Source organism: Papaver somniferum, chromosome 2 (assembly GCF_003573695.1).
Source record: "Papaver somniferum cultivar HN1 chromosome 2, ASM357369v1, whole genome shotgun sequence".
NCBI classification, from domain to species: domain Eukaryota; kingdom Viridiplantae; phylum Streptophyta; class Magnoliopsida; order Ranunculales; family Papaveraceae; genus Papaver; species Papaver somniferum.
In genome coordinates this window covers 181862316-181889391 of record NC_039359.1, presented here as the reverse complement: position 1 = coordinate 181889391, position 27076 = coordinate 181862316, and the positions used below count along the sequence as shown (strand labels likewise).

The 27076-nt window shown below is 37.6% G+C and overlaps 4 protein-coding genes across 4 annotated transcripts; 3 read left to right on the top strand and 1 right to left on the bottom strand.

Annotated features, from left to right (window-relative positions):
* The first annotated feature begins 11980 nt into the window (after nt 1-11980).
* LOC113354292 (CASP-like protein 5B3) lies at nt 11981-13816 on the top strand. Its single transcript, XM_026597664.1, has 3 exons — nt 11981-12422; nt 13218-13350; nt 13462-13816. The coding sequence occupies exons 1-3, from the start codon at nt 12292-12294 to the stop codon at nt 13648-13650; spliced, it is 453 nt and encodes a 150-aa protein (XP_026453449.1). The 5' UTR covers nt 11981-12291; the 3' UTR covers nt 13651-13816.
* A 1681-nt stretch (nt 13817-15497) lies between these two features.
* On the top strand, nt 15498-17453 carry LOC113349940 (WAT1-related protein At2g39510-like). The gene is made up of 7 exons (XM_026593988.1): nt 15498-15792; nt 15891-15953; nt 16059-16175; nt 16273-16504; nt 16610-16768; nt 16844-16995; nt 17105-17453. Exons 1-7 carry the CDS (start codon nt 15587-15589, stop codon nt 17301-17303), a joined length of 1128 nt encoding a protein of 375 aa, XP_026449773.1. The 5' UTR covers nt 15498-15586; the 3' UTR covers nt 17304-17453.
* A 207-nt stretch (nt 17454-17660) lies between these two features.
* LOC113349942 (WAT1-related protein At4g08290-like) lies at nt 17661-20316 on the top strand. Its single transcript, XM_026593990.1, has 4 exons — nt 17661-19163; nt 19242-19400; nt 19489-19611; nt 19684-20316. Exons 1-4 carry the CDS (start codon nt 18966-18968, stop codon nt 19744-19746), a joined length of 543 nt encoding a protein of 180 aa, XP_026449775.1. The 5' UTR covers nt 17661-18965; the 3' UTR covers nt 19747-20316.
* On the bottom strand, nt 20067-22667 carry LOC113349941 (transcription factor bHLH104-like). The gene is made up of 5 exons (XM_026593989.1): nt 22397-22667; nt 21794-21862; nt 21489-21566; nt 20922-21084; nt 20067-20595 (listed from the first exon to the last, which is right to left on the bottom strand). Exons 1-5 carry the CDS (start codon nt 22492-22494, stop codon nt 20347-20349), a joined length of 657 nt encoding a protein of 218 aa, XP_026449774.1. The 5' UTR covers nt 22495-22667; the 3' UTR covers nt 20067-20346.
* Nucleotides 22668-27076: the final 4409 nt, after the last annotated feature.

The window sequence follows — 27076 nt, the reverse complement described above, 5'->3', positions numbered from 1 at the left end:
AAAATATTTTCATGCGCTGGAATTCCTCAAGGCTAAGGTCCGGTTCAGGTATTAGTGTCTGGAAAAACTCAAGTAAAAACTTAGAAGCACATAATAATAACTTGAATAATTGTGGATCCTTAAAGTCAATCAGTTTTGACTCACACAACTGACCACAATAAGAATGGTGGTCTTCCTTAAACAAATATGTCGATCCTAATCTCCTAAAGTAATTAGGTTTAGTATCAAAACTTAATAACTGACACATCTGAAACTTACACATTCCCACAATCGGTTGAAAAATATTTGGTGGGAAAACAAAGTCAATCTGCATATCATAACCTGGGTAAACCACATCAACCAGAGGATGGGTTTCTAACAACTGAACTTCCTTATGGACATCACTAGGTTCAGGAAAACGTGTATGAAGATAATCTTGTAAAATGGTTGAGGCACATATGTCAAGTCCCAAGTGAGGGACCTTTCTAATAGTTAAAGCACATAAAGAATGATAATCACCCCCAAACTTAGAGTTTTCAGTGTCTCTAGAAAGACTAGTCACAACTTCCTCAATTTCTAGATCGTTGGAATCCTGAAAATAGTCAATTGCTTCTTCTAGGTTATACTCAAGTGACGCATCCTCACTCATATTTAATAGTTGTACAAGTTCATTTTCTTCGTCTAAGACCATTGTTTCTAAATCGCTAGACTCTAAAACGGTATTCTCAGGATAAACTCGTTCCTCTAAACCATTATTGACTTCGTAATCAAAAGAAAATACTACATCATCTAAAGAAGTGGTATCTCTAATCAAATCCTCGTCCTTTTGAATAGGTGAATAATCATTAAAATTATCGGGATCTGAACCAGAAATAACACTATCATCATAAAGTTCATTTGGAGTAACAAATTCCTGATCACTATGCCTATATATTTCAAATTCTTCATCAACACTATCCACATCATAATCATCATAATAACATGAAAATGGTTGAAATTCATCTAAACAAGTAGTGTTACCAATTTTATCCTCGTCATCTTGATTATGCAAATAACTATCCTCATTTTCAAGGGTACTATTGGAATCACTGTATTGGAAATTAAGTTATTTCGAGCAATTCTTTCGTTCGTCTCAGCTATCAGCTTGAAGGATTCCTCTATAGAAAGTTCTCTTTCGTCATAAACTAAGTTATTCATCTCAGCTAACTTACGTGTCGACTCCTCTAATTTCCTGAGGGACTCTTCTAAAGGAGAAATATAATAATTTTGCTCGTATGACCGGTGCGTGTGTGGATAGTAATTGGGCTCATCAAGGTATGAGCCATAACCTTGAAAAGGCTAATGTTCCCAACCACTATTCACACTATGGTCAAAGTAGTAACGTCCATTTTGAAACTCAGTCGGATATTCGTTGTATTGGCTCTTGTAATAACAGTTTGACATTCTATTGCAGGGGTGTGAGTTGTCACAAAAAATAAAACCCACTAACAGGGGATTCGTGGGTGGATAGAGTCTTACCTCCTGTAACAGACGAGCGATGAACCGTTGAAGTCGACTCAGGCCACCGACTCCAATATCAGTGTACGAACCCGAGGGGCCGAGACAGTATCGTAACTGTCGTCCTTCCCTGCAAACAGTTTATATTTAATCTTAACCCTTCCTTAGGGTTTAAAAATAATAATTTTCAAGTCCAAAAATAAAGTCCAAAAAGTGTCCAAAAATAAAAAGAAAAATTACAAAAAATAAAACCCTATTTACAGTTTCTAAAAATATAACAAAATAACTATACACAAAATATTCTTCTTCACTCCTTTCGGATTCCTCTTTTCTTTCCTTCTTTGGCGATGCTTTCCTTTTATAGAACTTTTTCTTTCCTTGTAGCTTCGCTCCAATCTGAAAAGAATCGAAAAATACCAAAGGCGTAAAAGAGAACAAAAATTCTAAAAGAAATAAAATAAATCTAAAACCTAATACAAATCCGCCTCGGCGGCGCCAAAAATTGATGTAGTTTTGAAAGTGGTAGTAAAGTTCGTTCAACTCGGATTGTGTGGACTCGATTTTAGACTCAAATTAAAATAGAAAACTTAAAAAGAAATTGTTATCAAGATTATAAAAAGCACTGAGACTCAGGATTCTACCAATCTCCAATTTTTATGTGATTTAATCTAGTCAATAATTATGCAACTCTTTACGTTTGAAGTGATTCTAATATTCGCCTAGACAAGTAGATTCTCAAAACAATAGTTGTAAATCGAAATCATGGACCATCAAAAGACTTAACCTAAGCATGAACCATCAATTGAAAACACAACCACTTAATCAGAATCATATATTCGATTTCAGTTCAGTGCAAATAATCATAAAAGAATTATAAAAATTAAATTAAATAGAATTTACCACATAATAATTGGAAAAATGGCTTCCTCCGTCGCCTTAGCAATGGGGTTTAGATCCTCATATTAATCACTTGCTCAAAATATTTGTTCATAGCCCAAAAGTTGATTAAAAGAATGAAAAACTATAAAACTGATTGTTTGCAACGGTGTAATGGCGTTGCAAAACGATGGACGACTGTTACAAAGAAGTCACTGTAGCAGCATTACAAATTTGAGACGTTGTTCTTATTTGCAACCTTTGTTCTTCAGCAGCAGCAGCAGAAACGCGGGTTTTCCTGCAACTCGATCTCTTCAACTCTGTGGTGTTACAAACTCCTCTGCGACTGTTCCAATCACTTCGTCCTCTTCCCTGGGACTCGAACACACCTTTTATACTGCTCAGAAACCTAAAAATAGCGATTAATTCTCTCTTTTTCTTTTCGTGCAAGCCACGGCAATAATCTTTTCTGCCGATTTCCTTAAGCGTTTCTAAGACTTCCAAATCATCCGAAACTCTTCATTAGATAGAATATCACCTTAGGAAACAATATAACGCCTTTAGTCTCCCCGGAATTCCTAAAATAATTCCACAAAGTTTTTCGTGCAAAACTCAAACTCTGTTTCCTTTTTTTGGATTATCCAGCCCAATTTGATCGATTCCAGCGCACATACCAAGCCTGTTATGCTCAATCACGTCCATCCCAACAAATTTCCGCGATTGAATCTCTCTAAAACACCTTCGAAATCCAACCCAAAGTTTGGTTCTTTGTTGGATATTTTTCCCGCCAAAATTTCATTCGAATTTGAGAAGAAAGTGACCTCCCCTATCATGTGTTGGTCTCCCTTTAGCAGATGCCTGGAAATGGGTCACCCGTTAGTAAATAGGTTACCCCTCATCCAAAGTGAGAGTCCGTATAGTAATTTTCTCCCACGAGCGCAAAAACCACTTTTTTAGCCAATTTCGCCGCAAAAGCTTATTTCTCCAAAAATACCTACAGGGACATAAAAAGCCATAATAAATATAAAATCGAGCACTAATAATATATACAGTTGAGATTATATAAGACACAAAAATGTGCCTATCAACATGTTCTCGAGCGTTCCCCGTTCCGTTGTACAACGTGAATTTTGGAGAAATATAGCTTTTTGGGAGAGGGATTCTTTGTGTAGGTTGATGATGGTGGACAATGGGTGTAGTGTTTTTCCCACGGTTCTCCATGAAGCGTTCCAGATCTTCACGAGTGATTAAACCGGAAGGCTCTTTTGATGTTGTTTTCACCGCAGCTTTGTAAAATTCATCATCATCGACTATATGGACTGGGACAACTTCTGGATCGACAGTTGAAGCTGCTTCTTTGCATTTTCCTTTCTCCTGAGTTTTTTCTGACATCTAGTCAGTGAGAGTTTTGAGATAATTGCATAGCTCCTTCTTTTTTGCAGCCATGTCAGTCTGATTTTTGGAAAGATTATCTTGCATATTCATGAGATCAGCTATGGTAGGAGGATTTTATCTGATTTTTTCGGGACACCAGCAAAGGGGATTGTCTCCCATGTTGGTTTGAGGAGGAATGGTGTCACCAGCGCTGACGTTGGAAGCAGGAGTAGCTTCTGGAGTACCACCATTGTTACTGGTGCTAGCGTTGTTTTTGTTAGGACTTGTAACTGAATTTGACTTAAGATCAACCATTTTTTGAAATTGTGAGATTGCAACCGAGAGATTAATGTCCCACTGTGGTCGTCAATTTGTAGATGGGGAAAAACGAGTTCGCCGATTTTTAGGGAAGTGAAGAGACGAGCGTGTTGTCGAGACTCCACAACCGAGCATAATTGCTTAACCTCACACAGATGCAATGCAAAGGGAGTGCTTAGATTCGAAAGATCAATCTGTAGGACACCGGCCTAAACCAAGACAATGGTCATTCCAGAGTCAATTCGGTCGCAAAGAAGAAGATGGGTTGATCTGTAGAAGGGAAGCTGAGAATTGTGTGGGATCAATGATAATCAAGGATTGTGAGTGTGTTGAAGGTTTTTGAAAATTTGATGAACTGATGAGTTCGAATAAGTTATGATAGATTGATGAATTCTTGAGAGTAGTTACTCGAGAAATTCTGTGTAGACAATTGTTGATATCTAGTGATCCTTCGTTGACCTTCAATCATGGATTCAGATACTTATTTATATTGCAGAGTAGTGAACACATTGATCCCTGTAAGTGTGACGGTTTCATCAGTGAAAGAGTGGGAAAGTGGGAGATCGTGGTGAAACCAGTTCCAGATTTTGCGGAGACTTGGTTGATCGTTAACCCACTACTTTGCTAACTCCATCAACCGTTGGCACGACTTACTCACATTTCTCATTTTGGATGAATCCACGTGTTGTAGGCCGCCAGACCAAAACCCTAATTGATATCCCCCAATGTGTCGTGATTGATGTCTCACGAATCGTGGAGTCTGCATGACAAATGTGTACTAATTAGTCAGTTGTTGACTGATTAGACAGTGAGTCTAGATTTTGTTGAATTGAGCACGAGTGACGAGTGCTCAGCGATTCATGGATAGAACATGCGTAGTTCTTTGAATGATGTTGATGTTGCACGTGTTGGAAAAAATTGTGAATCTGATGATGGATTGCTGATAATATTGATAGTTGGATCAATATTTGAGCAACTTGAGCAAGTATTGGTCAATTCAACGAATTACTGATAAATTACTAAATATTGATAGCTGGATCAATATTTGAGCAACTGAGAATGTATTGCTCAATTCGACGAATTACTGATAAATTACTAAATATTGATAGCTGGATCAATATTTGAGCAACTGAGCAAGTATTGCTCAATTCGACGAATTACTGATAAATTACTAAATATTGATGGCTGGATCAATATTTGAGCAAATGAGCAAGTATTTCCTAATTCGACGAATTACTAATAAATTACTAAATATTGATAGCTGGATCAATATTTGAGCAACCGAGCAAGTATTGCTCAATTCGACGAATTACTGATAAATTACTAAATATTGATAGTTGGATCAATATTTGAGCAACTGAGCAAGTATTGCTCAATTCGACAAATTATTTATTGGTGACGTGACCCAATAAAATATTAAAATATTGGTAGCTTACCAAATATTATATGATTAATTCATATGTTGGTTGGTGAATCAACATAAATTCATTAGTGTTTGAATCTTTCTCAGAATGATGATTCGAGGAGCGTTCATCAATTGATGAATCGCTGAAAATAGGTCATGAATGATAGAGGGACCGACCATATGGGATGATGAACGTCCATATGGATCCCAAATGCTCGAGTGAGCATGCACCAGGGTCCTTAGTTGGCCGGCTGGTGAAAGAATGATGATTAAATGACTGTTTCATCATTTATTGTAATATTGCTCGATTCGGCATTAGGTGATAAAACCTAATAATGAAAAATCGTGGGACCGACCAAGAGGGCATGAAACCGGCTCTTGGTGGTCTTGGGACCAGCTAATGGTCGTTTAAGCAAACTCCAGGTTCGTTGAAAAGGGTTTGGGCCTAGTATGAGCAATTGAGCAAATTAGGTCAAAATTGTGAAAGTGTGTGGGACCAGCTTGTTGCAAGCCTTAGGGACGCCCTTGGTCGTTCAAGGGAGCATGCCCGTGTCACCACAATGAAAATATCTCAATTCTGAGAGTTTCAGTATTTTCTGGTGTGCGTTTGAGCAACATATTGGATTTTCAGAAGAGTTTGATCTTTACTGAAATTCTTGATTTTTGCTAAAATGAACATGTATGCTCAATTGATCAATATTTTGCAATTATTAAAATAAGAGTATTTTAACATTTAAAATTTCCGTGAGAGGCTATCCGGTCGTGTGACCATTTTGGCTTTTGGTTTTTTCATGATTTGAGCAATATTTGAGAAAATATGAAGGAATCATAATTTTTGCTCAAATTGAGGAGTTTCACGAGTTGAGGAAAATAATAATTATAAAAGACTAGGGATTGTAAGGTGTGGGACCGGCCACGGCTAGCTAATGGTCGGCCGTCCAGGTGCGGTTCCGCACACCGTTCCCTATTTTATGTTATTATTAATTTTCATGAATCCGTGAAATTATGGAGAAACCATGTGTTTTTGTTGAAACGGAGGAGTTTCATGAGATTAGGGGAATAATAATTATAAAAGACTAGGGATTGTAAGGTGTGGGACCGGCCACGGCTTTGGCATGGCCGGCCGGCTATGTTTCCTGGTCCCGCAACACCTTTCCCTATTTTGTATTATTACTTATCATGAAACCCTGAAAATATGGAGAATCCATGAGTTTTTGTTGAAACGGAGGAGTTTCATGAGATTAGGGAAATAATAATTATAAAAGGCTAGGGATTGTAAGGTGTGGTACCGGCCACAGCTTGGACATGGCCGGCCGCTATATTGCCTGGTCCTGCAACACCTTTCCTTATTTTATATTATTATTTATCATGAAACCGTGAAAATATGAAGAAATCGTGAGTTTTGCTCAAACAAGGAAAGTTGCTGGAATTGAGGAGTTTTCATGAGTTCATGAAATAACAAAATAAAGAAAATAATGGGAGAGGCATGGGACCGTCCACGGCTAGGGCACGGCCGACCAGGCGGTGGGCCCGGCCCATGGCGCCTCTTATTATTTTATTATTATTTATTGTTTTCTCCTGTTTTGCGTAGGATTCCTCATTTATCCATATTTTTGAATGCTCGTTTGTGCATCCGGGTGCTCAGTCGTGCATCATTGTCGAGTACACTTGCACCATTTTATGGGGCTTACTCAGTGATGGTCCAGATGCCCGGTTGTTGAGTATTTATTATTAGTTGATGAAATTCAGTGGAGAATAATTCATGAAACTGAGTAATAAAGATAAGTAGTTGTTTATTATCAATTCATAGGATCAGCCATGGATTCGACCATGAATTAGGAATAATAAAATTATCTTCCATGAGATCAGCCGTGGATTCGATAATGAAATCGGAGTAACGAGATAATGTAGTTGTTTATTGCCATTCCATGAGTTCAAGCCGTGGATTAGATCATGAAATCGGAGAAAAATACATTATCTTCTGGGAATTCAGTGGTGAATGTCACGGCAGAGTTATTCTATTGCAGAAAAGGATATTAGCCAGTTAAAGCGTCATACACATTCTGAAAGGTGCATAGTTAGAGAGCAGCGAGTGTTGCCGGAATATGAAGGCCTTAATGCTCTGAATGTAGTCAGGGAACAGTGAATGTCACCGACGTCCTGAAGGCGTTAATGCTCTCAATCATACGGAGAACCGCCCAATTATGTTATTCTGCATAGAAGGCATGATGAAATGTCGGGGATCGAACGCTCAGCTAGTGGAAGCTTTTCGAGAAACATATTCATCATGGCTCATAAAATATGAATCATCACATGCCTGAAAGCAGTGTCAGAAACATGCAGTATCATGATTTTATGGTTTTGACCTTTGTTGAAAACCCACCATCTACAGCCGCCAAGCCCTAACTTTGGCCACGACGCCAAATCTTAGCCTTGGCCATGCCGCCAAGTCCTAACTTTGTCCACGACGCTAAATCTTAGCCTTGGTCATGCCGCCAACCCCTAACTTTGGCTACGACGCCAAATCTTAGCCTTGGCCACGCCGTCAAGCCATAACTTTGGCCACGGCGCCAAATATTAGCCTTGGCCATGCCGCCAAGCCCTAACTTTGGCCACGACGCCAAATCTTAGCCTTGGCCACGCCGCCAAGCCATAACTTTGGCCACGACGCCAAATCTTAGCCTTGGCCACGCCGCCAAGACATAATTTTGGCCACAGCGCCAAATTTTAGCCTTTGCCACGACGCCAAATCTTAGCCTTGGCCACGCCACCAAGCCATAACTTTGGCCACGACGCCAAATCTTAGCCTTGGCCACGTCGCCAAGCCAATTTGACCATGATGCCAAATCCTAGCCTTGGCCAAGCCGCCAAGCCCTAACTCTGGCCACGACGCCAAATCCTAGCCCTGGCCACGCCGCCAAATCCTAGCCCTGGCCACGACGCCAAATCATAACCTTGGCCATGCCGCCAAGCCATACTTTGGCCACGACGCCAAGCCCTAAATTTGGCCACGACACCAAACCCTAGCCTTGGCCATGCCACTAAGACCTAACTTTGGCCACGTAGCCAAATCCTAGTTTTGGACATGCTACAAAGCAACAGGCGTGGCCACGCCACAATGCCATGGCTACGCCCCTGGCATGCCGTTATGGCATGGCTACGTCAGGCGCCACTATGCCAATGGTGCCACTTTGCTATACAACGAGATATGGACATAATCAATGACCACCCTCTCTCCTGAATTACGAATCTCATCCATCCAAGTTCGCCAACGAACTGACGAACTTGTGGCAAGTTTCAGGCGACCAGTCGTCTAAATCTAGTGGACATGGCTATGCCAGGCGCCACTTACACCATCGTGCCACTGGCATGCACGAGCCATGCCAACTATGCCACCTTACCACTGGCGTACACCAAAACGCCATTGCGCCATTATCAGGCGCCAACACAAGGTAGACATAATCAACGGCTACCCTTCCTCATGAGATGCGATCTCAGGCACCGAACTAACAGACTTGTTGCAGGTTTTAGGCGACCAGCCAAGACGAGACTAATAACATCAAATGTTATTTTCCTGTGGAAAGCCTCTTGATTTTAACTTACCACACGTAGAAAAATGCTACATGTTTTCCACGAAAATACTCGAGACATCAAACATGTCACAAACTGGGGGATGCTTATCAGGGTATTTGTCTGGCGGTTTACAGCGTGCGGCGTGCAATACGCCCATTACAAGAAAAGTGTCATAAAGCGGGGCGGTTTGTAATGGCAAAGATTAATGGTGTAAACGGATCCCTTCATTATGGAAACATAAATCCCGACGTTACACGTTACTCTTCCACCACTCAATTGTTTCCACTTCCTACGAGACCAGGGTACGTTTTATTACGACTTGTATAAATAAGTTTTACCTATTTTCCTCAAAAAAACAAGTTTTGGTCAGGAGAGCAACACAGTATCTAGAAATCACCTGATATCTTTTATTCAGCTAGCCAGTTCTACTTTCTGATACAAGTCGTAAACAACCACACCTTCAGAATCAACTATTCTGGTCTCAACACCTTCTTCGCTTCCCTCCCTAAGACCAGCCCTTCTCCTTCATTTTGGGACCGAAGCAAGCCTGGAACGACCATTTCTTGGTTTAGGACAGGGTTGTACAGATTGATCTCTCGAATCAAAAGCACTCCCGTGCAGTACATTGTTTAGGATCTAGACCCGTTTCTCATCCACACGAATTTACCAAAACCAGCAGAAACCGTTTTCACCCACAAACAACCTCTTACAAGGATTGATTCCCTCTTGTAAATTTGTTGCACCTCTTACTAGGATCGGTTCCCAATGACTAGATAAAAGTTGCTATTTACAAGGCATCAATCATACCATCTTGAGTGATTACTTAAGATCGGTTTCACTAATAAAAGTCATACCAAAATACATAAGTCAGGCCTTGTGAATAGTTTTACCAAGATACATAAACAATTTTATGAGAGGTTATACTAAACACACATATTAGTAATTCAAAATAGATTTGCAATGAAAAATAATACCAATAAGCCTAACGATTTCCCTTTCGATTTACAAAACGAGTTTATGAACTTACTTCCTTTAAACGAATGTAAAACACTGTTTCCTAGGATGAAATATTCACTCATACCCATACATAATCACAATAGCATTTATATGATCATGTTGATGTCTTATATACAAATTATAATGGTTAAGCAATAAACCTCGTATTGTATTCCTTAATACTATGTCTAACTAGAGTATCATACACAGCTTCGCAGTTATGTTTTCAATATGCACGAATTGAAAGATACGTTAGGGAATGAAACAGTTCAAGTCAAATATTACTAACCTCAAGAGGAAGGATGACGTTGTCGTTGTAGCTCCATACTTCTTCACATTCTTCAAGTCTTCATGTAATACTTGTAAGTCTCATATCCTAATACTTTTTAGCTAACCTATACGAAGTTGACTCTAGTATATAATCAAGCGACTCTTTAAATGAGTTTTGATTCACTAAAATATGACAACCAAAATTGACATACCAACGCTTGGTGGTTTCAACCGAGCTATGCTCTAACAGTAGCGACGTGCTCGGATGTTCATTGACGAACATTTGATGTGTCGAATTCTAGAATTCCCATACTGAATCCTATATATGTAATGCGTTAATTTCCTAAACTATGTAATGAATATTTTGTTTCTGAAAGTAAGGTATAATCGGATTATATGGTCATCCATAAACACCGATTTCACCAATCAGTTTATTGGGTATTGAAACGACCCGATTCTGGCTTTACTTCGTCATTTGAAAAAACTCAACCCAGAACCGGTTTACAACTGCACTAACATCAACCGATTTTGGTTCGAGTTTAAAAAAAAAAATAATTTTTTTCAAGTTTTGATGATGAATTAATGGTAGTTAATTTCAAGGTTAACTTGATTAAACATCATCTAATCACTCAAATTATCACTAATTAATCAGGAGTAGTTTTTCCATTTAGTAAAATAGTTGGATAAGGGGTTATCCATTTTACTTCAAAATATTATTTTTTGTTTTGTAGTCGTAGGCCCCAAATAATCATACTAGGCCCCAAACTAGCCTGGAAATAGATGACCTATTCAATTTTAAATTTTGTCCCTCTAATAGGTGACATATATCATTAAATAAGGGAATATTTCTAAAACTACACTTTTAATTTGATTATTGTTAGTATAAAAAATATGTATAATTTCATAGCCATATTTATATTCGTTAGTAGTTTATTAAAACGCTTTTCAATGGTAAAGAGTTTACGAATATCCGTGGTATTGCTGGTGTAGTTTGAGAGATAAATAATTTCTAAATTTTATTATTTATTATCCATAACGGTATAATTGTAATAGATATATATACTCCCTACTCTTCCCTATCTTAAGAATTGTGCAAATTTTAGCTAGTTCATCTATTTAGGGACGAAGGGACTACTATATTTTACGGAAAATGGGTCATTTGTCCAAATATTTTTAAAACATGGTTCAAATGGACGAGTAAAAATTAGTATGGGTGAAATGGACACTAAAAACAATAGCAATGATGAAACTGGATTCATCCTGACTTAAACTTAAATAATAGCAAGAATGAAACTGGATGCATCCTGATGTAAATTAAAAATAACAAAAAGTATTTGAAAATGAGTAGGATGAAACTGTTTACATTCTGGCTATTTTTACATTTTTGTCCATTTAAACAGCATCAATTTTTAAATGTACTTTTCACCCAGAAATTATTGATTTTGGTCTTTTTAACCAATTTTTTTGTCTATTTTATACACAAAAAGGTTGTCCCACGTGTGAGATAACGTAAGGATAAAAGTGCTAAGGGATGCCAAAACCATTTGGCCATCCTGTCGGTTTCCAACAAACGACACGCAACTCATTATGGTCGTAAAATTGTCCGTGGGGTCGAAACATCCATTTCAAGGACGAATGCCAAAGAATGATGGTAATAACAGTTCTTTCTTTTATTTCAGTCTTGTCGTCGGTTAGTTTGGTTCGTAAACACTCCCCTTAGTTTTCTCTCCTCTGCCCTTAATCCTCAGTCAGCAGCAATTTTGTATCTGAATTAGCGAGGAATTATTGATTTCCTCCAGTAGCTTCTCAATTTTTCTGAGTGATCTCTACAGATGGTTTGCTTTTAGGATATTTTTAAGGGTTGGTGGGGAGTTGGATAAAGATTTCAATATCTTCATGTGTTTCGTATGATGTAACGAAAAGGGTTTTCTTTTTAGGCTTCTCTCAGTTAAGATTTTAGATTTATAGAGTTTTAGGTTGGTGATGAAAATAAAATAAAAGGGATGAAGGATTTCCCAGGGACACCTGGGACTTTTACTGCACTTACTCTTAGGGTTTTGCAGTTTTCATTTGCAGCAGGTTCAATTGTGTGTATTACAACTACACCTGGTTTCTTCGAATACACAGCTCTCTGGTATATCTTTACTCTACTACTTTGTAATGCGCTTTTTTGTGTAGTTAGATTTTTGCCCATAGATATAATTTTCAATGTGAATTGGTTATTTGGATAAAATGAATTAGTTAAGCCTCCCTATCGATGTTGTCATAATGTTTTGTTCTATTATCGGGAGTTTGGGTAGTCAGATTGTTAGACAGTGTGTTGGGAGTAAGGTACTTTTCTAGTTCCTTGCTTAATAGGCTGTTCTCATTAGTTTCGGGATCAATGCATTGTGTCAACTACTAAGCTATTCTCATTAGTTTGGGGATCAATGTGTTGTGTCAACTTGATAAGTAGCAAGCGTAAACCAAGTTTGTAGTGCGTAAGGTGGATTTGTATCATAACTAGTGTGTCCATAGAAGAAAGTTAAAACTTATAGTTGCAGATCCAGTATACACCATTAGTCCTATATATGCCGTTGAATCGTCATGTCAGAATTCTTTTTGACCCCATGAGGATTTGATTAATCGAGTAAAAACAATGAGTTGGCATATTATCCATTTTCCTACCGTTCCAAGTTTACCACCACCAGGTTGAAAACAGTAGTCACAAAGAGTAAAATCTGGAAATCATTCAGAAGAAATTGTTGGATATCTTATTCGTCCTAGTCATTTGCACATCCCACTAGTTGGTGGTCATGGCTATTATCCTAACAAATGATCGGTATTATCAACCTTCAATGTCAAATTGACAAACCTCATATTTGTTCTATTTCTATGTTGTGTCTATGTCGGGATCATTAATATCGACTACCAACATTGTATCCTGCAGCTATTTGATTGCATCAATGGGTTTGCAAGTTATATGGAGCTTTGGGATCGCATTATTTGATGCAAAAGCATTGATTACAAAGAAGATCCTTCACAATCTTGTTTTGGTTAGCCTCTTTGCGATCGGGGACTGGGTCAGACTCTAATAAGTCTTTTTCCTTCTCACTTATGGTTTTTGGTCCGGCAACAAACTTATTTTGCATCAAATTGAGGCCTTATCTGATGGTTACTGATTAATGATACAGGTTACAGGAATGCTGTCTCTTGCAGCTGCATCAGCTTCTGCTGGATTACTTATTTTGTATTTCAGAGATCTAGGAAAATGCCAAAGTGACTGCCTGAAATATTGGATGTCCGTCACCCTAGCTTTCATGAGTTGGGTAATGATTGAAATATCTTCTCTTATAATGTTTTGGCTTTTGGCTGCGGGTTAGCCCTTTAACAGGGGCTCGTTGTTTCTCATTTCTCTAATTGTAATGCACTTAGTGTGCGGAAATGTAGAGAGAGAACTTGAGTTACAGAAAGATAAAATGAAAAATACTATACTCCATAGTTCATTGTAAACTACAGTTGATATATGCCTATATATGTTTGACTTTAGTACCCTTATTCTTGATGATGAACATGGTCAACAGTCAACACATACATCATGTTAGAACTTCAGTGACGGCGAACATGACCAGCAAATTCATATCCCAACGGAGAGGTCACAAATGATAAATGGTTCATGGTTGCATTTGGTACTTGTTCATTGCTCATAATTTACAGGTGAAAAATCAGCCTGCCTTGAATCAGCACCATCCTTAAGGCCATTTAATACTAGGATCCTAAAGTGGAAGCCAACTTGGTATTCTAATTTTCTGATTCATGCCCAGATTTTCTTTAAAAAAAAAACCCAGAGTTTTTCCTTTCCGGAGCCAGGAAAATGTCGAGATAAGTCTACCAAAGCGACTTGGAGAGTGGACTGAATCAGATGGATGTAAGGTTACACCAAAAGTGTTATCATTCATGGGAAAAATCTCATCACGAGTGCGAATAGCGTTGAGCCTCAAGTACCTTTGTTCCAGTGACTCCTTGGGTAGGTTCCTTGGCCAGCAACGGAGAGGTACCACCCCAATGGTTTGTACCCAAAGCGCTATGCAAGTATCAAAGCGCTGAAAGATCTTGGGGTACACAAGGAAAGAAACTTTAAGCTGCAATTTAAGCTGAGAGTTTCAACCCGTATGAAGTCTGTCCGAAGCTGCTACATTTTCACCACTCCCTTCCACCATTAGGTGGCATTGATCTTGGCCATGGATTCAACAAGTGAGCTGACGTGGGGAAAACAGGTGGCCCATTTATGCGTGTTATGTGAGATGGTGGACAAATTTGGGGATAAGTCGGGGGATAGGAAACATTTTTGAAGTCCGCCTTCTTTTTTTTATTTCCTCTCTCCTCCAAGAATCTATTCTCTGCCACTCTCATGTTACTACTACAGTCGCCAGTATGGTTCAGTGGTATAATTATTGGCCAATCGGAAAAATTACTATCACTGTTAATGGAATGATTTATTGATAGAAAATTTATTACGAGAAATTAATGGGACATCAGCAAATTTAGATTGTTGGATGTATTTCTGACTCTGAATCACAGCCACCTCTTACTAGAGTTAGCTTTAGCTATCGACTAATCTTATGCGTGGGTATAGTTGGAGTTTGGACGCCTCCTTGTGACTAACTTAGCCACGAGCTCACGATCTGCTTTATTGTACCAAAAACAAAAACACGGTGTCCCTCATGCTTCATGCATTTATTCCAATTCTAGATATGAATTTTAGAATTCTAGTATAATGTCTCCTTTCTTTGTCAAGATCAGAGTATGGGATCATTCCATAGAGGTACAATTTGCATATATGATGACCCGTCACTTCTTTAAGTTACTATGCTTGACATTTGGAAACAGGAACCAAAATGAAAAATCTTAGCGTAGTCTAATCTTCGACCACTTCGTCTGAAAATTGTTGTTTTGTATTCTCTACACCCACCCTATCCTAACGAGCAAGTTGAAAAACTCAAGCACCTTGTTCACTTTGTCACCCATATTCATATTATTCAAATAATAAGTAGGTGAAATTGTAAGATTTTCAAGTAGGAATATGATCTGCAGGAACAAAATATGATTCACATTTTATCATCTGAAATTGTCGAATCGAATAGGAATATGATCAATAAAAGAATCTGATACCAACAATATGCTAATAAGAATAACAGAAACCAGTATATCTTTCATAAATAAATCATGTACATGTAAACATTCGAATGTGGTTTTAAGTTGAAGCTTTTCTTTTTTTTACTAAAAGAAAGAAGTTCGGGAAGAACACACTTGTTAACCATGGGCGTGCAATTGTGTGAATTTTTGTCAACTTATAGTAGGTTTAAACCACACTTCCTTATGGTTATGACTCAAGTGGGTTATGCATTTCTCTACTTCATAACTGAAGCTTCCTTCAACCGTGGATTGAATCCTCATGTTTACATTACTTATCGCCACATTGTGTCTGGTTTTGCCGTGTTGCCTTTCGCTTATTTTCTGGAAAGGTAATATTGAGTATTAGCTAACATCAATTTTTTGGAATAATCCGTGAACAAGTCTGAACAGTTTCCTCGGTTAATACAAATTTTCTCTGCTTTTTCAGAAAAGTAAGACCCAAGCTGACACTGGCGTTGTTTGCGGAGATATTTGTTCTTTCTCTCCTCGGGTAAGCTAGGCTGCATATATATGTAAAGTAAAATTGAACTTAGGAATTTCTATCAAAAACTTGATATGATGAATTGAAGTAACTGAACGAATTGTTTTCTTACAGGGTTAGCTTAACTCTAAACATGTACTTTGCAAGCTTGAAATATACGTCTCCAACCTTCCTCGCTTCCATGGTCAACACGATTGCTTCTCTAACTCTTATCATTGCAGTTGTCCTGAGGTGGGGATGTACAATAATTAGTCATGAGATTATGAACAAATGTTTGGTGCACTCATCTCAAATATATTTTTTCTCTTCAAATATTTATTTTGTGTAGGTTGGAAGTTATTGATATCAAGAGCATCCGTGGAGTGGCAAAAGTTCTTGGGACCGTAGTTTCCTTGGCCGGTGTCATGACCATGACATTATACAGAGGACCTGCAGTAAAAAATCAATGGAGTGCTATAATCCACATTGGAGGAAATAGTACGATTCAAGAAAATTGGTTGAAGGGTTCAGTTCTTGTTGTTGCTAGCTGCATAACATGGTCCATGTGGTACATCATGCAGGTTTTAATCCACCAGAAACTGGACAGCTTTTCAATGCTTTCTCTAATAACCATTCCTGATCATTCTTTTGATGCTTTTTTTTTTCTTCCTAAATATAAATTGTAGGCCATTACATTGAAAAGGTACCCAGCACCACTTTCATTGACAACATGGATGAGCTTTGTTGGTGCTGCGCAATCAGCTGTCTTCACTGTGATCGTACAGCATAAACCAAAACCATGGGCTATTGGCTTCAACATAGACTTATGGGCTATCATCTATTCTGTAAGAAAAATTTACATTTTTCCACCATTTTCACCAAATTGCGATATGACTAAAAATACGGATGATACATGGCAGGGAGTGGTGTGCTCTGGCTTAATAGTTTTCATCCAACTATGGTGCACTGAAAAGAAGGGTCCAGTTTTTGTTACTATGTTCAATCCTGTTTCAACAGTATTGGTGGCAGTTTTGGCATATTTTGTTTTAGGTGAAAGACTGTATATGGGAAGGTAAGTCAAAGTTGTAGCCTGTTATACATGCAGCCATGCTTTTTTGGTACATTTTACTGTAAAAATTGTGTCATTTGTTAAAACATTTTTTCTCTTTGAAATTTCGTAGCGTCATAGGAGGAGTTATTGTCATTTTTGGTCTCTACACTGTGTTGTGGGGTAAAGAAGGGGATAAAGAACTTCAAACCGAGCTTCATGCACCCTCCAGTTCGAGTGATGAAGAGCAAAAGGAAACAAAGATACAAATTTCTTCGATGGAGATGGTGGTGAAATCTGAAGAAAAGCCTAAAAGTGATGCAAATACATAGTTGCAAAGTTCCCGTTCCACACTTGAGCTAGTTTTACCAAGATTTTCACAAACTTGACCGAGGCGCGTTTTAGATTAACTTTTCCTTTCCCAAATGCGGATGTAACCAAGTTAGATATCAATCAAATTGAAGAATCTATAATTGGTTTCAGATGCCCCGTGATTTACATAATATTGAAGAACGAAAAGCAGCACTACTATAATATGAAGTATTCTTCCATCCAATGGGTCGTAGACTGATCGTGCGATAGTGCTCCCTCTCCCTTTTCACTTTCTGACTGTAAACCACATTAATCCCTAAACTTATTTAAAACTAAAAAAGTTCAGAATGATGCATGCTTCATGATTGAATGCACTTCTCAACCCACAAATGTGGAATAATAAATAATCCCTGTAACTTAGAGCGAGTGTTGTGCTCGGTCCTTAATGTCTGCTCGAACTTTACATGTTGGAGAGGACTTCTGCGAGAGTTATACCAGAGCCGTGGGATTGGTCTCTCACGAAGTGCCAAAACCACTTGACATGATAATACATTGGCCAAAGCAGGGGAAGTATTAGGGGATACGTGAGGTTGCTCATTACCAGATCTGTAATACCTGCTTTTCCATAAAAAAATGAAGGGTATTCTAATTGAGTGGTAATGATGTCACAATTCATGAACACTTAAAGTGGTGCTAGGCGGAAGAGCTATTATCTGTTGTAGACTTGTGGGTTAATATCTTATTCTTGAAGCTTAACTAGACAGTGATGAAAGAATATCTTTTCCGTTTCTTATATTTATTTATATTTCATTTCTATACAAATAATATGCCGGGAAGTAATCAAGCCCTACATAAGAACATGATGCTAACAACATGCAAAAGAATAATTAATCAAACTCTTCTGCAGTCATGTGACATGTATATGTATCAACGAATTACATGTACCGTATCTTTTCCAGTTTAGGCGTAAGGAAATTAACAAAAACAGGAGACGTTAGAGCTGACATTTAGATCGAGAGATTACGAATGGCAGTTAAGTTATGTGTACTTTGGCGAACTTATTGTAGGAAATTCAAACCACACCTTCTAATGGTTCTGGCTCACATTTTTTTTTTTGGCTCACATGTGTTTTACAATTCTCTATTTCATAACTGAAGCTGCTTTCAATCATGGAATGAATCCTCATTTCTATGTAACTTATCGGCATGTTGTATCTGGTTTAGTTGTGCTGCCTTTCGCCTATTTCCTAGAAAGGTATTAAATTCGAAATTATGCACGTATTCAACTTACTCATAGTTGTTTTTCTGAAACTTTTTTCCTTGCAGGAATGTAAGGCCCAAGTTGACATTAGCATTGTTTGCTGAGATATATGCAGTAACGGTTCCTGAATTAAGAAATTTTCGTGAATTCAGTTAATTTCTTGATTTAATGGATAAAACCAAGTTTCTTTCATGATCACAGGATCTGTTTAACTCTGAATATGTACTTTCTTAGCATGAAATATACCTCACCAACTTTCATTGCGGCGATGATCAACACAGTTGCTTCTTTGACTCTTGTAATTGCAGTTGTCTTGAGGTGGGTACACATACCTTCTTCTCAACTGCATACCTTTAACTTGTACTTCCTATATGTATGTCAAATGAAGGTTAGAAGTTCTTGACATTAGAAGAAGCCGAGGGATGGCAAAAATTCTTGGAACCTCAGTTTCCTTCGCAGGTGTACTGACCATGACATTGTTCAAAGGACCTGCAATTAGAAACTTATGGGGTGCAGTGATTCGTATTGAAAGGAACAGTGTCGAGCATGAGAATTGGTTGAAGGGTTCACTCCTTGCTGTTGCTAGCTGCATAACATGGTCTATTTGGTACATCATGCAGGTATTTAGACTAAAGTTTACACAATAGATATGAAGCAACCTAGGGCATGCTAATGATGCGTGCAAGATGACGCTGCAGGCTGTTACATTGAAGAAATACCCTGCACAACTTTCATTAACGGCATGGATGAGTATTCTTGGTGCAGCACAATCAGCAGTCTTAACAGCATTTATTGAACATAGACCTAAAGCGTGGGAAATTGGAATAAATGTGGAACTTTGGGCTATCATTTACGCTGTAAGGAGTTTGATGGATTCAGAACAATGTTGAAATGTCACACTTCCAAATATTCTTGAACTCTAAATTGTGAATGGTTCCATGGCAGGGAGTGGTTTGCTCTGGTCTGATAATATACGTACAACTATGGTGTACAGAGCAAAAAGGTCCAGTTTTTGTTACCATGTTTGATCCTATTTCCACATTAATGGTGGCTGTTGTACATGGGAAGGTAATCAAAATCCCACGCCTTGTATATTAAGTTCCGGTTCACTATTAATGTGTTCTTCTCTGAAATTTCCAGCATTATAGGGGGGGTAATAATCGTTGCTGGTCTCTACTTGGTTTTATGGAGCAAAGAGGGTGACAATGAACCTCAAACCGATTCTCAAGTACTAACGAATCTGAGCTATGATGAGCATAAGGAAAGCAAGATGCAAATAACTTCTTAATGCTAGGGAAGGAAATATCCATACCAGAGCCTAATACATGAGGGAATAGTCTAAGCGAGAAATTTATCACTCCTCGTGGAAGGGAAAGTTAGGGGAAATTGAACTAATTTCTATTTCAGAGCTAAGAAGATGAAGGAGACAACTTTTGTGATTCTGAATCCTTTAAAACACAAAATACACCACAATATTGATATTGCCTCCATTCAGAGGAAATACAGCTTTTCGTCGGGGTTAGTTCAGTAAGATGAAGTTATTCTGCATCAGTTAACATATTTAGACCAAAACTTGTGTGATACAGAAATCCATGAGTTTGATAATCAATGTAATTGTTTCCAGAGACCACTGGATATTGATCAGTTCTTTTATCCTAGAGATGTAGAGATCACATTTTAGACATTCTCTTCATTTGCAGCAAAAAATAAGGCAGATAAAGGTGATGGAGAGATTTACATTTAGTAGCAGGTAAAACTTTTGAACAAGCTTCTGGGAATGTTGAAAGAACTCTTGTCAAATTTCTAAGCCACAGGAGGCCTGAGAACATGATCTTGAGATGTGTCGAGGGAGGTTTGAGGTATCCAGTGCCACATCGGGTACCCACCATAGTTAGGGTATGCCATCATCTTGTTAACTCCTGGTGTATATGCTGCTGGGTGTGGTGATACAAAACCTGTTGGGAGAACATTCATGGATTTCACCTGTTGCTCTATCCTTTCTTTGTCTGCCTTCAGTAATAGTTTTTCTTCACGAAGCTCATTCTTCTCCGTCTGCAATTGCAACACAAAAATTTAGAGAGCTATCCGAAAATCAAGATCAAAAAGATGATCTATCATCAACATGGTGTTAAAAAGGATAGTCTGCAAACTGAAGGTAAGAAACCCAGCACAGAGGAAATGCTTTTGGTTAGGAAATCTAGCTCCAATACTGAAATAAGCACCCAAAAGGTAAATGTAGGATCCTTTAGTTCAAACATCAAAGGTCTGGCCTAACATTCATATAGACATACTGATTGACACTCTGAGCCATGTTCCAGTCATTTGAGATTTATATAAAGATCATTCAGAAAGAAGATGTCACTTATATCGAGAAGTACCTTCAAACTTTTAATCTCCTCTTGAAGTTTTTCGTTCGAGTCTTTCAGCTCCTGAGTTTCAGTTCTTAGCTGGTTTAATACCCTTGTAGCATCACTGAGTATTGCAGATTTGTCAGTTTTGGCAGGTCTCCCAGGCTCCAAAATGGAGCTCAAGTCTGAAAACCTGCATGATAACCGTAGGACCTTACATCAGAAATTTGTTGCGAGTAAACTGGATTAGCCTAACAACAAATATCAGAATAGTATGCACTTTTTTAGCTGAAATGACCGTAACACTCCAAATAGTAGACACAATACTGCTAATAAATCAGCTGACAGCCTGACACAGCAAGTCAATATTGAGGGCAGCTAGTTATAGAACTATCTTAAATAAAACAAGGTCCCTTTTTTGTACAACTGAACGAAGATGTTTTCCCCATCAAGATGTACAAAAAGCAGGAAAGATATCCCAAAATGGAATGTTCTATTTGCAAATACATAAATACTTGCAACAGTCAACAGAGATTTTCCACAACAAATAAAAAAGAAAAAAACAAACTCAAAGAAGCAACACAAACAGATGCATGCCTGTCATTCAGCTTGTCCCTTCGCATTTTTTCACGGCAAGCTTTGGTGCCCAACTTGCTGGATGCCTCATTGCGTGACCTGCACATAACAAGTTCAAATTCTCAAGACAACAAAATGATTAGAAGGACATTAATCAAATCACCGCTAGCCAACAGTTTCGAATGACCGAAAAATATGTCCTGTAACACACTGATGAACAACCCTCATACCAAACATACATCAAACTTACCAGATTAACAACAAACTAAATAGGATGTTACCAAAACAAAAACAAAAATAGGGGGTTAGTTTTAGGAGTTGTGTACCTTTTCCTCGTGCCTACAATTTCTTGAGTCAAAACGCCAGTGGATGAAGGATCAAGTTCCATGCATGAGCTGCAAAATGGAGAATCCAATTTAAGGGGAAATTTTCCTCCAAAGTTATTAAACACCAAATCTTGCTCACACAGTGATCAAACAAATGGAAGAAGAACTGAATTAGCGCTTACCCGTATCTATAATTTGTCTAATACACTTGAAAAACAGTAGGTCAATCATTTCTTAGACTACAACTAAGCGACCAATATTGTATATGAAGTAAGGAAATCCCTATTTATAACTTTCAATATTCTACCGCTTGAAATTTAAGAAACACATGAATGCTGTGATGATCTGAAACTAGCATTGATTGCATCAACTACATACAAAACCCTAAGAATAAAGTGTAGGTTTCTCAAATTTGACCTACAAAATTAAGAATTTTACCAAAACATAACCCTCTCAGCAATTTTACCAATGTAAGATGTGCTTGATAACTTTAGCTACTTTTGTGTAAAATACCCAATTCAAGCAGAAAACATTAAAACCCTAAATTAAAAAAATCCATAAAACAAACATTTCAATCACAAAAATTAAAACCCAATTATATACCTTTGATTACTCCAATAAAAATCAGTAGAAGCTGCATCTTCAATGATAGCAGAATAATCTATGAGAGGCCAATTATTATCCTCTTGAAATGAATCCATCTTCTTCACCAAACCCTGTAGTAAATCTTTACCTTCTAAATTTCCGAAAACTTGATAATACTTGCAATCCTTTTTTTTCTTTCTTTTCTGTTTTGTTTGTTTCGTTTTTCTTTGCTTTCATGCGCTGGGAGATTTGAGCGGAAAGTAAATCGACGACTCCACAATCACATTCTGATATTTACACTTCGTCAGGACTAATTTACCCTTACACAACTCGGCCACTTACGCATACTCATAAGGGTTATTTAGGTACCTTGACGAATTTGATGTTACTTAAGCAGAATATTTGGGTCATAAAAAGTCTGTATTTCTACTTTCAATTTTGGGTAAAGAGTGAAAAATAAAATTTTCCTTTATTTTTTTAATTAACATATATAAGATAAGAAACATCATGGATGAACATTTCCCCAGTAGAAATCCTTGACACGTGTCATAACCTCCTGCTGAAGATAAAGGTGAATCATAGCCGTTAGATTATAGTGAGCAGGTTAAATGAATGTGCGCCACATTTTTAAGTTCCACGTGGGAGAATCTAAACATAGAATTAGCACTCAATTTGGTCAATTACGAGTCTTGAGATTAAAAAAAGAAGAAGCAGCCATAGAAATATAGAATAAGGTTTGTTGACGAGAGCAATGTTGTCCTGCACCATTTTATGGATAGCTATTCCGCTCAAGCGGCTTCTTTATCGTTAGATCACGCTAAAATCCAGATCTAACAATCTTGAACCCTTTTAAAAAAATGGTGGATCCTTTCCTGAAAGTGGTGGGTCCTTTCTTGAATGTGAATCTAACCGTTGATTTGATCATCTAACGGTAAAGAAGCTCGCTTAAGCGGGATAGCTTCCCGCAAAACGGTGCGAGATAGCATTTGTCATTGATGATAGTGCTTATCTCGCGCAGCATACAAGAAACGAAATATCTGGCGTCGCTTACACAATTTATAATAATCAGAGTGCTCTCACAGGTCTGAAACTTGAGGGGAGGACGGCCTAAGGTGTGATGCACCTAATTCTAATTCTCCGAATCATTCCCGAATGATTCGCGAACGTATCTGAACTAACCGCATCCGAATGATATTATCGAACTATTTGGATTCCGAATCTAGTTTCCGGATTATATAGACCTCACGAATGATTTGCGAACGTATCCGAACTGATCGAATCCGAATGATATTTTCGAACTAGATTCGAACGCTCAACCTCGCTCTCCCGTAGGTAATTCTCTGACCAGAATTTTGTTGATTAGTTTTTGTTTGATTTTGTATATACTTTATATTTAAACACAATTATTCAGTTAGAATTTTCTATTGGTAGTTGTTTAACCAGTGTTTTATGTATTGATTTTTGTTTAAAAGTCTATAAACTTGTTTTGTAATATATTTATGCGATGAAATTGTTTACTTCTTGTTAAATAATCACGCTAAAATGTTCTTTCCATCTTATAAATCATATATAAATAAAGTTAGTTTCATAATAAGATCATAATACTTATCATTTTATCATGTACGTAAGCTGAATTTTAAGTGCCGAACTCACATTTATAAAACGAATTTGCACGTATATATGCCGTTCTGAACTAGTGTCTGAACAACGAATCGTTGATCGGATTTTTGACCGACTCCGACATATCCGAATCCGTATAATTACCGTACATATGCCATCCCGAACTACTACCGGTATCCCGAATTATTAACTAGGTGATGCACTAAGTAGTTACTCTCAAGTTGAGCAAATTGAAATGACATGCTTATGCCGTATCACATTTTTATGATGAGAATATTTCATGTTCACACCCTTATTAGATAAGATTGATTATAGAGCTGACGGTGGGGATTTCAACAACAAACGAGTAGTATTATTTTTAAACTCCACTAAATATTCTAACTGACCCTAAAAAACAAGGGATAAAAGTCTAGTGATGAGCAAATGATTATGATGGGTTGTTGGCCTTGAAGCTATCTCAATGGTCATTTGCCCATTTAAAAATACGTCTGGGACCTACTAAACTCCACTGTCCAAAAACTAGTCAAAGAGGTAAATGTGGGTCCCAATTTGGAGCTGACCACCTGATAAAACCAAAGTCGCGACAATTTATATCCTCACGTTATATGATTTCAGCGTGTAGTAAAATGTAGAACTTTGGAGTTTGGATGCCATATGCACCCCATAAAGAGTGCATTGGCATAGTCGATATTAAGCAACCATCGTGGCTATTTTTGCTACCACGTACATGTTTTCAATACGGTAAACTGTAGCTTTTGCGTATACACCCAATTCCGCGTATTAAGGAGCCTGGTTAAATTGGGCCTATGTTATTTAATTGGGATCTATGAATTTTCTCATCCACCAACAGAGAATGATAAGGGGTGTCTAAAAATTATAAAAAACTAAATTAATTCTTGAAAAAATCTTAATTATTATAACACAAATACAAATACTAAATCATAACTTAATTAACAAATCTTAATCAATCAAAATTCATTTTATTTATCAATTTCCATCAAAATTAAAACTAAATCCTAATCAATTACAAACAACAATTAAAATTTAAGTTCCTTTTGTTAAATAAAAAGAAAACCCAAAAACAGACAATTCAAGTGATTGAGTTATCTAAGAGATACTTTACAATGATTTACCTCTAAATCTTTAAAACTCACTCATCAAGTTTTCTGATAACCCGCCCAGAATCGGTTTATATGTTCACCATAGTAATCTGATTCTGCCGTTAATCGGTTTTTAATGTAAACCTTAATAACCCGATTCTGGGTTGATGTGATGAACATCAACTACAATCGGGTTACATTAGTACACACGTTAACCGATTTTGGCTTCTTGTTCGGATCATTTTGGACCAGATGTACTCCGATTGTCTAGTTGAAAATCTCTGTATACTAACAATCGGACTACATTATCGTCAGTATAAACCGAATCTGAAAAAGCGGCAGCAAACTACTTCCAGAATCGGACTTTATAAACATTTTAGAAGTCCGATTCTGTTACAAATTTCATGAGTCCAAGTTACCGAAAAAAAAGAAAACCACTTTCATTCATTAAGCTTGGTTCAAGTTTGCAAAATATACAATATAAGGAAGCGACAAAATATAAGCATTCGGTAGATCAAGTTTTCAACATAAGGAAAATACTCATTCCAACAAATGGAGAACATCGAATTGATCCAGCTTGATCAATTCCTCCCATCGCCTCATGTTGGCATCGTATTTTTTAGCCACTCCTTGGTGACCTCAGTGACCTTGTTAAACTTATCTACCGGTGGTAATGGACAATCATCACGTACTTTAAGACCGATATAATGTATGTTGTTATGGTTGAATAAAACAATTCTCCGATCCTTAAGTGATTCATCCCAAATGGTGCATTTTGGTGCGTATGTATAACATGATCCCTTGCCAAATAGATGAACAACGCAACTCCACGTTTCCGCCAAGAGATGACCACATAGAGGCATTTGCATCCAATGCTCTCGGGTAATTGGTCCATTCCCCTTTGGCCCTTGTAATCTAGCAACCATATTTTCAAAAATTACTTATTTGTCTTGTCTTGTTTTTCCTTCCTTCATCATCGATGTGTAAAAATCCTTGTCTTCTTGTAGGCACAAGGCCATCATCTTTCTAAAGTATTGACATTGGGTCAGGTTCTCATCGTCCGCCAAACTTATATGGCCTATTTGTTCCGACACAACGTGATAACCGCAATTCCCATTCGCATCCACGTCATCGGTAGATAACACATAGGTCTTAATGATTTCAGGAAGTTTAGAGTAATACTCCTCGAATATGGTGTAACACGTTCGGGAAATCATACTTCTTTGATTTAGTAATGTATTCCCTTGTCGTATTCTTCACGTACAGTCTGTCCTTTGCCCAGTGACTTTCTTGCTTTCCACCTCTCTCACAAACAAATTCCAAATGATATTTACTTGAATGACGGCCTAAAACTAATGCACACCTAATCTCTATTCCCTTGTTTATAAACCATTGCTTTGCATCGTCTCTATCTTCCCATTCCAAATCGGTGAAATAGTGGGCAGAGGTATCGGCACCCAGCAGAGATACGGCTTCGAGTTGATCTTCTTCAAACGCCACAACAATCTACAACAAATATCAAAAAGTTGAGGATTCAAAATCGGTTTATAAGTTACAGTCGATTAAACCGATTATAAGTAATCGGTTTATATGTGCAACTATAAAGACCGATTAAAGAATTGGTGGAAAATTTTAAGAGTCTACAATCGGTTCACGTTTGGTGTCATATAATCCGATTTTGGTGCACATTTCTCCTTGAACTCCAAAATCAGATTACATATTAACGAAAATAAACCGATTGTCAACTTTGTGTATTCTACGAGATTATTCAAGGGAATAAATCGGATTATGCACAACACCAACAAAAACCGATTCTCGTCACGTACACATCGCGCCAAAAATTTACTACAATCGGTTTATTTGGTGATGAACAAAGATTTATTCTTGTCCAATTTGGGTATTTTGCCCAGAATAGGTTTATAACATGCTATCTAATAAACCGATTCTGGGTTAAAGTTTTGAAAAAAAATTCCTTATT